Source organism: Scardinius erythrophthalmus (assembly GCF_964197995.2).
Source record: "Scardinius erythrophthalmus genome assembly, chromosome: 12".
NCBI classification, from domain to species: domain Eukaryota; kingdom Metazoa; phylum Chordata; class Actinopteri; order Cypriniformes; family Leuciscidae; genus Scardinius; species Scardinius erythrophthalmus.
Genome location: NC_138232.1, coordinates 29603948 through 29616157, shown reverse-complemented (window position 1 = coordinate 29616157; position 12210 = coordinate 29603948). Strand labels below are relative to the sequence as shown.

Genomic DNA, 12210 nt, shown 5'->3' with positions numbered 1-12210 from the left:
GGACAGTTGTTTTCTGGATAATGTATGGTTGATGGACAAAACATATAGATAACATTAAAGGAATAGTTCACTTAAAAATGAAAATTCTGATATCATTTACTCACCCTCAAGTTGTTTCAAACCTGTATGAATTTCTTTCTTCTGCTGAACACAAAGGAAGATATTTCGAAGAATGTCTGTAACCAAACAGTTAATGGACCCCATTGACTTCCATAGCATTTTTTTTTCCTACTATGGAAGTCAATGGGGTCCATCAACTGTTTGGTTACAGACATTCTTCGAAATATCTTCCTTTGTGTTCAGCAGAAGAAAGAAATTCATACAGGTTTGAAACAACTTGAGGGTGAGTAAATGACAGAATTTTAATTTTTAAGTGAACTTTTCCTTTAAACATATATACAAATTTTCACAAATACATGATTAAAACTATATAATATACTATGGAAATAATATCTATAACAATATGAAAAATGTTTTAATATGTATTGACATTTGTTTGTGGTGTTATGTTGTATTTATCGTGCATTGGCCACTACTTATAATATGCTGGGACGGTCAGTTGCAGCACATCTCAATTCTCACAAGCATGTGTTCTGTGTCCTTCCGAGTTCGTTCTTTCAAGGTAGCCTGGCAAGACCTTCTCCACTAGAACGCGAGTCCATTCTTTGCGTTCTTGGAATTGAGAAACAGCCAGTTTTACCTGAAAAATTCTCTCCTTTTCTGCGTTGCCCATCTAGCCCTTTCTTCTTCTCCAGACCCCTGTAATAAGAATACATTCAGTACAGATTCTTTATCCATTAGAGCAATAACTAATTGCCATAACTCGCAGTGAACTATTGGCCACTGTTCTTATGAGGCCAATAACTGCTATGATGATTCAGCCCATTTACATTTACACAGAGCTGATTTAAGGCCTAGACATTTAAGACCGAGCATGAACGTGAAGATGTTAAAAATGAAACCATGGACCTCTGCAAAAATTCCAAAATATACCAAAAATTTCAAGTCCAATAAAGTGAATAAAGTTTTTATCATTGGTAATTTATTTGTTTTTAAGGTGGAAAACACAAAGCCTTAACAGCCAGTGAGATATAAGCTTAGGTGAACATGCTGAGATTTCCTATAATCAAGTCATTACAACATTTTACAACATATCAAATATATTTTAGAAATTGACTGTGCTTCGCATTAAATCAAGTGAAATCCGTATTTTCATATGGGGTGAAACATGTTCATGACTGAAGTGTACTGTACTTTTTTCAGGTACGTAAACTTTTCTAAAAAAGGTGGTGAAAAAAAAAAAAAAAAAAAAAAAGTGTACATAGTTTTGATGAAAAAATGCTCGCAATTTACAGATACCACTAAAGCACAGTACTATCTGAAACGAGATATCTGAAATACAAATCACCCACCTGCAATTCTCACACTTAATGAGGAAGCCATCCTGCATTAGACGGCACTGACACCAGGGAGGTGGAACTGCACCCTCCACAACCTCCTCCTCCGATGAACTCTCGCTGTCGGCAGAGTTGTCTGGTTCATCGGTGGGGAAACAGGGTCGTGATCGTCCCAGAGTGCCATTGCGTTCCGTGTGGGAGAAAATGGTCTGGGAGAGTGGGGAGGCAGGAGGGGTGGGAGGGGGTGGAGCTCCATAGTTATGATCCTGACAACACACAATGGAAGACTGTTGCATCTTCAAACAACGGTGTTCAGGCACAACAAAAGAGAAAAGGAAAGAGAGAGAGGGGGAAGAGAATGAAAGGTGGGGAGCAGGGAAAAGGGGCAGGAAGAAAGAAGAAGTGGGAATGAAAAACTAAAAAATGTGGCATTCAAAAGTAAACAGTATTTAATGTTGCTAAGAATGTTTGGGCTAAACTTTCTTAAACTGAAACCATAAAACAAAGGAACTTCATTTAGGTAAACTTGAAAAAGTGAGAAACACTACTAAAAATATTGTAGGATCCTGCATAAGACAAACTCATTGAGATGCTCCTCATTTGTGAGATGCTTTGGATAAATTCTAATTCAATTATAATATCTGTCCAGGTTGGTTTTTAGTAATGTTAAAGTGAGAGGTATTGAGGTAATGAGTTTGTGGCTATGGGTAATGGTTATACAATAAACACTTTTCATTATAAATTCATGATTCAGTTTAATCATGTGCACAAAACAAAAAAACATTTTTTATATGATTCAGCTCTATGCATTACTTAGGTGTTAGGTTACATCAGTGGTTCTCAAAGTGTGGGGCACACCCAGCAGGGGAAAACAAAACACACACACACAGAGAAAATAGCCGTTGCAACAGCGTTCAAGAGCGTGAACAGTGGTTGCTGCTCTGCTTTTATAAAGTGGCAGCGAACGTCAATTCCACTGAATCGTTCTTCTTTAGAGCTCTTCAGCAGACGGCATGACCAGCTGCTATTACAAACACGCTGCTCCGCTGCCATGTTTTCCGATGAGAAGGCATACAAGAAGCTGAGCTTGTGAGCCACTGATTATACACTGATTATATATTGTGCATCCAAAGAATTACTGAAACATTTACATTTGTTTATTTAAATTAAAATGTATGTTCTGATTTATTATTCTCCATTACTGTATTTTTCAATGATATTACAAAATTTAACTATTGCAGGCGTTTTCTTTGCACATTTTTTAATTTAAAAAAATCTTTCCATTTCCAGAAGGGTTTTTTTTAGGGGGGGGACCAAAAAAGTTTGAGAACCACTGGGTTACACATTGACGCTAAAATGACAATAACTTAATAGAACTATAACTATACTCCATACTCTATATATAGGCTATTCTGTAAAAATACAAACAAGAATAAAAATAACTTACAGCATAGGGTAGGCCACCATATCCATGATTCTGTGTGTTCCCACAGCTGCGACTTGAGTAATTTTTCTCATTTACTGCTGGGCTTGCTTCAACTGACTCAGGACTGAAAGAAAGAGAGATTTTATAAATGATTGGAAATAATTGGAAAATTCGCACTTGCAATTTTGAGCCGGCGAGCCGCCGCGTCAGGAAGTATCTCGTGATATAAGGTCTCGTGATGTAAACAATTGCTTTACGGCCAAAAGAAATCTGCTAAAATGCTGTCATTATTGCACTCCCTCACGCTGTTCGAACCCAAATGAAGAAGACGTTTTAAAGAATGTCCCCTCTGCTTTGATGTCGTTGATCTATAGCCTCTGGTATCTGAGAATCGCCAACGAGTTTTTACAACAGTGTTGTCAAATATCTATTTCGAAGCTGTGGGGGGAGCTCTAGAGAGAAACCTGCGAGCAAAAAGCTAGAATACAGCGAAGAAATCCCGAAACTACCGAGCCCTGCTTTAAATGACAAAGATCTATGGCAGTCACTTAATTTCAGTTTTCAATTAAGAGAACCACTACTGTTCTGTTTCATTCCTCCTGACCACCAGAGGCAGTTCTAAGCACTAGTAGATGACCCATACCAACACAGACACAAGGAACACAGCTCAACTGAAAAATAGTTAAAGGGGTGGTTCGGGATTTTTGACATCGGACCTCATTTTTAAGTCAGCCTGGTTGTTATTCATCAGTGGAGACATTTTTTAAAAAAAATTATCCAGTCCTTATATTTGGATAGTTAGCCGATGCTAGGCTAGCGCGAGTCAAGGGTAGATGTTAGCCAGCCATTAAAAAACGTTTTACCCACTCCACAGTGCACCAAACGCAAATCAATTATAACACTAGACTATCGATGCAAATGTACGTTGAGAGAATAATGTTAGAAATCAAACTTACCTTTCATCTCAATGATCCCAAAGGAACTAGTTTCTCAGCAGCTGCGGAATTTTACTTTGCTCCAGTTAGTAATGCGGCAAAAAGTAAACACAGAAAAGAAGCGCACTACAGTGTGTGCCGTACATGTGTGTACCGGCTCACTCGGTTGCCTAGGTAATCAATATCACTCCGCTGCTGCTGTAGACAAGGCTTATGATTACAGGGAACAAATTATAACTAATGCAATGTGATGAAAGGTAAGTTTGATTTCTAACATTATTCTCTCAACGGACATTTGCATCGATAGTCTAGTGTTATAATTGATTTGCGTTTGGTGCACTGTGGAGTGGGTAAAACGGTTTTTAATGGCTGGCTAACATCTACCCTTGACTCGCGCTAGCCTAGCATCGGCTAACTATCCAAATATAAGGACTGGATAATTTTTTTTAAAAAATGTCTCCACTGATGAATAACAACCAGGCTGACTTAAAAATGAGGTCCGATGTCAAAAATCCCAAACCACCCCTTTAAGGTCCACCAAAGTGATCTGCAGAACTGAACATGTTGAACTGAAAGAGTAAAAATTAAATGGTGGAAGGAGAAGCCCAGTCCGCCAAGAAAACAAGACGGTTCCAGTAGAATGACAAGTGATACCACCAGGTAGGGACACTGGGCCTTCCTGCAGATTAGAGTGATCGCCACTTCAAGAGGTGGTTTGAGACGTATTCCAAATGAAACTGGATAAGTGTAAATGCATCTGGTTATTGAAAACACATGTAAATTTTACTCCTCCAAAAAAGGTAAAAAATAAACATGTAAGAACGTGTTAGGCTACCGTGAGATACACAGATATGACAGCGCTACAGCAACACACCGCTACATTTACGGCATGCCACAGACGAGCGAGTATCTTTTCAGCAAACCGTGCAAACTGACGAGCGAGTATCTTTTCAGCAAACCGTGCAAACTGTCGAAAATTAAACAAGGTTCAGCGTCGCATCCTGAAGCTTAAAACACAATCATCATTAAAGGTAGTGAGACTAAATTATCTTGCACTTGCAATTTGAATTTAGCGCAGGAATTGAAGATCGAATTTATGTTCATTTGCGGAGACACATTTATGTGGTAAACTGTAAATGGAAGTTAACAAACCGGATTGCTAGCCGATCAGTAAAAATGGATAAAATGACCAGGTGTAAACAGGCGCATTGAAAGATAAGGACTTTTGGAAGGAAACTTGGATTAGGTAATGACACCTTACTACAGTAACAAACCTACAAGCAACACTGAGTGTTTGCCAAGGTCACACTAGAATTTGAGCATGCAGAATATATATGGATACCGTGTGAAGCAGGTCTTGCAGGATCACTGAGGAGGCAGCGCAGCAGTAAGTATCACTATCAGTATAATCTAGAACAGGGATGGGCAACTTCAGTCCTGGAGGGCCACTGTCCTGCAGGGTTTAGCTCCAACCCTGATAAAACTCACCTGCCTGTAGCTTTCTAATAATCCTAAGACGCCGATTAGCTTGTTCAGGTGTGTTTGATTAGGGTTGGAGGAGCTAAACTCTGCAGGACAGTGGCCCTCCAGGACTAAAGTTGCCCATCCCTGATCTAGAACCATTCTGTGCTGCAAAGTCACTCTTAACTAGAATTGAGCAAGAACCTGCAAAATGCTGGTTACCCAAGCATATAGCAGGGTGGTAGACATTGCGGGAGAATCCGGAGGTATCCCAATAAATATAATGGACTGGAACCAGACAACACTTTGTCTCGTTTACAGATAGACTAAGCTTTTGAACGTATCAAAATTGTCTGGTGTTGCAGACACTTTGCTGCTTTGTACAGGCACACATTGCTGCTGGTTAGAGATCTAAAAAAACGTCAAATTGAAACATTCCTAAACAGTATGTGAGATTAGAATAAGAGTGTCCCAAAGCATAGTATGTTGAAAAGAGTATGCCAGAAGTCTCCAGATGATCAACTATTTCCGGTGGATTTTTGAAGTGAAGATTCGTGCACACTCTAAAGGCTAATATTGCACACAACCCATTGCGCTTTGGAGAAGGAACTACAAACTTAAAATGTTAAAAAACTACAAAACATGGCAGATATGCATTACCGATGGTGAGAGGTTTAGATAAAGGTTTGAGTGACTAATCTAACCTGCTAAAAAATATTTATTTAATGTTATCCGTGTTATATTTCATCTGTAATAATGTGGATTTTTATAAAGATCCGTTTGGCCATTAACTTTTAAATGCATCATTACGCATTAATATGAAGAAAGTTCTCCACATGAAAGACCCGCAACTGCAGATCAACATGCTACTGCATTTCTCTCCAATACGGTAGGAAATTAAATGAAATGTGGAGGATTTTAACTGTGACAAGATGATTGACAGGTCAGTTTACTGTGACAGGATGCGTGTCAGGATGCGACAGAGAGCAACCGTTAAAGACGCAATTGTACGTCCCAAAGCTCGTCTACTTTTTGCTACACACTCAAAAGTATCTACTTTTTCTTCACAAAAAGAGTACATACTTTTAGGGCTTAGTACAAGTAGGCGAATTGAGATGATTCAGGAGAGAAGAAAAATTCACTGAATAAAAACACTGAATAAACAATGAATAAAACCCGCAACATCTCAGTCCCCATAATGCGCAAATACACATAAAATTGAATGTCTGGGATGAATGTCTTAAGAGATAAATCTAATCTTAAGTGTTTGACAATTATATGTAGCTTATATTGATTGGCCATTCAGGGTGAGCAGGTGATAAAGTATTTTTTATTGAAAAGAATGAAGTCTGCCCACTGCCCAGCTATATATTAACAAGCAAGACAAAATTAGTAAGTCTATTTCTCTCAGTTTAAACTAATTGGTTTACATTTGTCCACTGTATATTTCACATTTCTCTCTGAGTAAAACAGATACGCTTAACCATGGAGAAACAAAATGCATTAAGTAAACAACCCTCATTACCCCTTTTCCATCAAAATGGTTCGCATTCAGGTGCCAGAACTCATTCTTGGCCAGTGCTAAGCCGGGCAAATTAAAGGACAAGTTCGGTATTTGGGTAGGGTAGGTAGGATTTTTCAAAAAAAAAAAAAACATTCCAAATCTGTTTAAACTGTCTTTATATACCAATACATAATTAAAATGTAAGTACTCTGAAAAAGAGAGTATAAAAATCGAGTGTCTGTAGACCTCTCACGATTGTTGTAAACACAGCTAATTATTTCCATTCATTCACTCCACCCCCTCCCTTCTGAGCTCCTCCCTTCTGAGCTCCTTTATCACTATAAATATAAACAAATAAGATTTCTTTTAGTACTCACTGTCAAGCTAACATATCGATACTGGTAAAGTTTAAAATATACTTTGTTTGATTCGGTAACGAGCCATATTTATAGGTAACGAGCTATAAGGCAAAGCTAAAAACAGGTTGCACTGATACACGTTTTTCCATTAGCCTACCATCAGTTACACTGTGACGAAGGTAAATTTCGTGTAAGATTCATAACATATACGGTGTTTTGCATGTAAGAGTTTCCATGATGAAAACATTGTTGACTCTGATGAGGACTACACACCGGAGACAAGTACCGCATCGTCGGTTCGAGGACAGGTCCGGGGTCGAGGGCGAAGCAGAGGAGGTCGTTCAAGAGTGCGGGCAACCAGGGTCCGAGGAAGTAGTTTTTGCCTTGTTTGCTTTCGCTGACTGCATATGCAGGTGCTTTGAATTTTGAATGCTCTTTCTCTGCCATAATTTCACTCTTCGTAGGTTCCGCGTCTCTCTTGCACTCCTCAAATCAAACGGGTGCGTGCGCATATGGGCAGATCTAGCAACAGGGGTGGTAGCCATGGTTGCGAGAGTGAGTGACAGTCGCCCAAACCAATCAATTGTTTTGTCCCAAACCAATCAATTGTTTTGTCCCGAATGGAAATAATGAGCTGTGTTTATTGCAGATTAAAAGGTCTACAGTCACTCGATTTTTATACTCTCTTTTTCAGAGCACTTACATTTTAATTATGTATTGGTATATAAAGACAGTTTAAACATATTTGAAAAAAAGTATTTTATAAAAATCCTACCTACCCTACCTTTAAAGCCCTGTTTTCAGATTGTTTCTGATGAAATACAATGGTTAAGATTGAAATTTGGACAAATGCTGCTGGCCCGAGAATTTTCGGTTTCTGTGGTAGCACCCCCCCCCCCCCCCCGCCTACACAATGGTTGCATAGGTGCACTGGAACAATCCTTCCTAAAACGCATTAAACTTTCATTTACAAAGATGTGAAACTCACCGAGTGGTCAGGGGTGTTCACTGTTATGCTCACACAAAAATCGCTGCAAAAGATGCTTTCCAACAGGTTTTATCATAGTTTTTGTCCAACTCCATTGACTTGTAAGCAAATTTCAATCTTAACCATTGTATTTCATCAGAAACGATCTGAAAACAGGGTTTAAGTGTAAAATCCCGAACTTGTCCTTTAAGCCTTTTTAAATCCAGCCCTATGATTCCACAACCTTGACATAATGGGTTTTGTTGCAACGTGTTATGTGACTATGTCTAAAAACAAATGTGGCATGTTATACAGTTCTGTAAGCAGTACTGACACTTTTGTGTTATGTGGTCTTTGCTCGAAAGCTTTTTGGAGTGGGAGAGACAACAAATTTTCAGCCTTTTATGCTGTGTAAACCTACGGAACGGATTGAGAATGGACACGATCAGGAACCCGCATCAGAACCACGTCAGTGGAAAAAGTGCTCATAACTGAAACTTACTCTGATCCAGCGGCCATATCGGTGTAAGGTGTCTCAGGTGTGGTGACTCCCAGTGTGATTACTATGCTCATGACGTCGAGAGCAGCAACGCAGGGAAGGGGATGGGGGGGGGGGGCAGGGAGGGGTGAGGGGAGGGAGAGGAGAGGGGAGGGGAGGGAAGAGGAGAATCAAGGGCTCCTAATGACAGCAGTGAAGCACTCCTCAGATGGGGCGCTGCTATACCACGTCACACACATCAGGAGACCTAAAATCAGACACAACCACAAAAACAGAGAGAGGATTAAGTATGTCATATGTGTAAATGCAGCCTTAAAAATGTGCAAACTTTAGCCGCTTTTCCACCGTTGGGCTGAACGGTTCTAAGAAAGGTAAGGAACGGTTCCAATTAATTTTCCACTTGAGCCTGGTACGGCACGATTACAAACCATTCTCTGCCCAGAATTCTCAGCATGGTTGGTGTTGACCGTGCTGATAGAATGCATGTAGTGACGTCGCCACTTCGGATTGGTCACTTGTCTGTTGCCTGGCTAAGCAAGCTATTTGAGCTATTTACATCTAATAGCATCTGTAAACTCTTGCGTTACCAAGGCAACGACTGATGCATTTGTAATAGTGCTGGGCGGTTTACCGGTTCATACCGAATACCGGTGTTTATTTTTGTTACGATATGAATTTTTAATATACCGCAATACCGGTGTATGTCGCTTTAATCGGAACGCGGCGCAGCGCGACACAGTCTCACCCCTCATTTACAACACACGTCTGCGGCGCATTACAGCTGCGACAAGGTTTTATTCCGTCCTCCACGCGGTGCGTCAAAATAGACTAGGCGCCTATATTTAGCGAAGCGGCGCGGAGAGCCGCTTCTGGGAAGCTTCGATCTGAAACACAAGCATTGACTAGAATGGGCACGAGACGTGTGGGGGTGAGAGTGTCTTTTTTCTCGCGGCGCGCGTGTTTTTATACTGTATTAACGTATCTGAAGTGAACTGACGGTCTTTAGAAAAGTTTCTTTGTTATTACGATTGAATCTTTCTTTATCTTTCCTGATAAAGCAGTGTTTATGAGCGTTGCTGCTTTGTGTACAGCCGTTATCGGGGAAACCACTGTTTCTGCCGCTCCTAAAGCGCGTCCTGCTGCCACCTCTTTGTAAACAGCCTTGCAAACCTGTATTATTAATATTAGTGTGGATTTTTTCTATAATATTCACTCGTGACAATAAAATAGGGCATTATAAGTAAATCTACTGCAGTATTTCCTCTCTCACTCAGTAGAAAATGTGGTTAACACCCATCATGCTTGAAAAAAAAAAAAAAACGGTAAAAACCGTGAAACCGGTATAATTTAGAAAAAAACCGTGATGTTGATTTTTGGTCAAACCGCCCAGCACTAATTTGTAATACATTCCAAACAGCAGCCATTATCAGCCCAACAGTGGTTAAGCAAAGAGAACGGTTTGGCCCAATAGTGGAAAAGAGGATTTATAGAACCCACAAAAGAAAAAAAAATTGACGGTTCAGTTGCCACTCCCTGTCTCCTGGTGGGAAGGTGAAGCATTAAGGGTTGGGACATGTAAATGTACAAACACGTACCAAACCATGACCCAAAACCGAGGTACGTACTGAACTCTGACTTCTGTGTACCGTTAACACCCTAAACCATTCATACTGGTTCACACACAAGCAAGCAAAGTATACTTTTGGCTTGACTCAGTTGTGCATTTTCTAAACGGTAAAATACACACAAAAAGGTCAAAATGCACATCTTGGCAAGTATACATCTAAAACCCAGTTATGTCTTAAGTGAACAAACAATCTGTGGGTGGGGTGGGCAAATCATTTGTATAATATATTGAATCTGTGCATTAGGTCTTAAAGTGACAGCAGCCTAATAATTCTGCTGCTGCCTGTGTCATTAAAACAAGAGAAAAATCACTCACTGCTCTGAATAAGTTTTGTAACTGTAATAAGGATCAGCCTATATTTAATTCATACAGTGAAGACCATTCAGTGTTTTATTTTATGTCTGACAACTAATAAAATTTCTGTGGTATTAAATTTAAAACACTTTACTTAATTTACGTATTTTTTCTGTTATATTTAGGCTGTTTGTCTTATTGTTTGTCATTTATTTTTTGGTTCTTATTTTATTTATTATTGACTGTTTACTTGTCTTTATTAATTGCTTGAGGACTTTATAGCCTAGTATTAGTTTTTTTTCCTGTACTATTAAAACTGGTATCAAGAATTGTGAAATTTCAGTGGTTTCTAAAATTCTGGTCTCATAACACAAATTATCAGAAAAAAAACTTTGTTGTGATTATATATATAATGTTCATATTGTATATTGCAATAAAAGATTTAGGCCTAAGTCATATCGCTCACTTCAAATAGCGCGTCTTCAAAACTGTGAACAAAAATCAGGTCCTCAAATTTACTCTCAGAGCTGAAGAAAAGCAGCAAGAGAAGAGGAAGAGAGCAAAATAATAAGAAAGTGTTAAATAAAAAGCATAAAATAAAGGTCAGAAATTATAACTTATTCATTCATAAGACTAAACATAAACGCATATTATTTTGTGTACTATGTGTAAGCTAACATGGGCCCACTGAGTGATAGAAATTGCAAATAACATGAAAGATAATATTGCCCTCAGTGCTGTAGAAGTGAATATGGAATTACTTTATGTAGAGAAAAACACAAATAGTGAAACAGCAGAACTAACACCACCAATCTTTAAATCTTGCTAAACATTCTGTTCCTTGCTCTTCCTGAATTATACAAGAGATCAACATGTCTGCAACAAGCTATACATGGGTCGATATTCTTTAGCAAATACACTTCTCTAATCATTTAAGGGAAACACTTTAGTCAAACTGCAATTAGCTACACATCTTAAAGTGACAGTGGTCGAAATCCATTTCATTTTTTTCCTATCACGAACAAATTTAAGAATACTGTTGTACCCCGCTGAACCAGCTTAAAAAATATGCAACATATTTAATGCAAATTCTGCAGTGACTGTTAGGAAGTAACAACACATTATCTCAGATAACTCAAGTACAGAACAGTAAACTGGCTCCAATAAGGCAAAGAACCTGTAATATGCATTTTCTGTAAAACAAATGTCTCTTGTTCTGTGGGTTTATTATGGTCACTTACACTTATATCTGACTGTTAATGGGATGTTTTGTGCAGAAACATCAATTTAGTGCCTGTTATCTGAAGAGAACGGATGTGTGTGCTACTTCAAATGATCGCATGTTGATATCCTTGGTTGACCCCTTTGTCAAAAATGGTCTTAAGGTGGCAGTTTACAGAAAAATCCACACACAAGTACCTTCCTGTATGAAGAACGACTTGACTATTGACAAAATAAAATGTCACAACAGTTTGTGTATTGTGAAAAGCGATTTACAAATAAATGTAACATTTATTGTTGAAATTAAGAGGAAAAATACTTCCACAGAATATAAAAGTATACAAAGTATCTACATACTACACTGTATTCATACATACTACACTATTTTTCATACACTTGCTTTATAGTGTGTGTTTTTTGCACTGTTGTTATACAAAAAATAAAAAATAGCCTATATCTTTCCAAAAACTTTCAGTAGACAAAAAAACCCATAAAACAGTTTTGAAAATGTCATCTGATC

General features: G+C 38.6%; 1 protein-coding gene across 9 annotated transcripts in view; it reads right to left on the bottom strand.

Annotated features, from left to right (window-relative positions):
• Positions 1-12210, bottom strand: part of setd5 (SET domain containing 5) — a 51932-nt gene that overhangs the window by 24464 nt on the left and 15258 nt on the right. For 4 of the 9 annotated variants that reach the window (XM_081380928.1, XM_081380929.1, XM_081380932.1 and 1 more), the window contains exons 2-5: positions 8552-8795; positions 2845-2947; positions 1413-1693; positions 701-759 (exon numbers count right to left, since the gene is read on the bottom strand). In XM_081380928.1, the coding sequence (XP_081237054.1) occupies positions 701-759; positions 1413-1693; positions 2845-2947; positions 8552-8622 (514 nt within the window). In that variant the 5' untranslated portion in view covers positions 8623-8795. Of the gene's footprint in view, positions 1-582; positions 760-1412; positions 1694-2844; positions 2948-8551; positions 8796-12210 lie in introns of all 9 variants that reach the window. The other 5 variants (XM_081380930.1, XM_081380931.1, XM_081380934.1 and 2 more) reach the window with 3 other exon arrangements.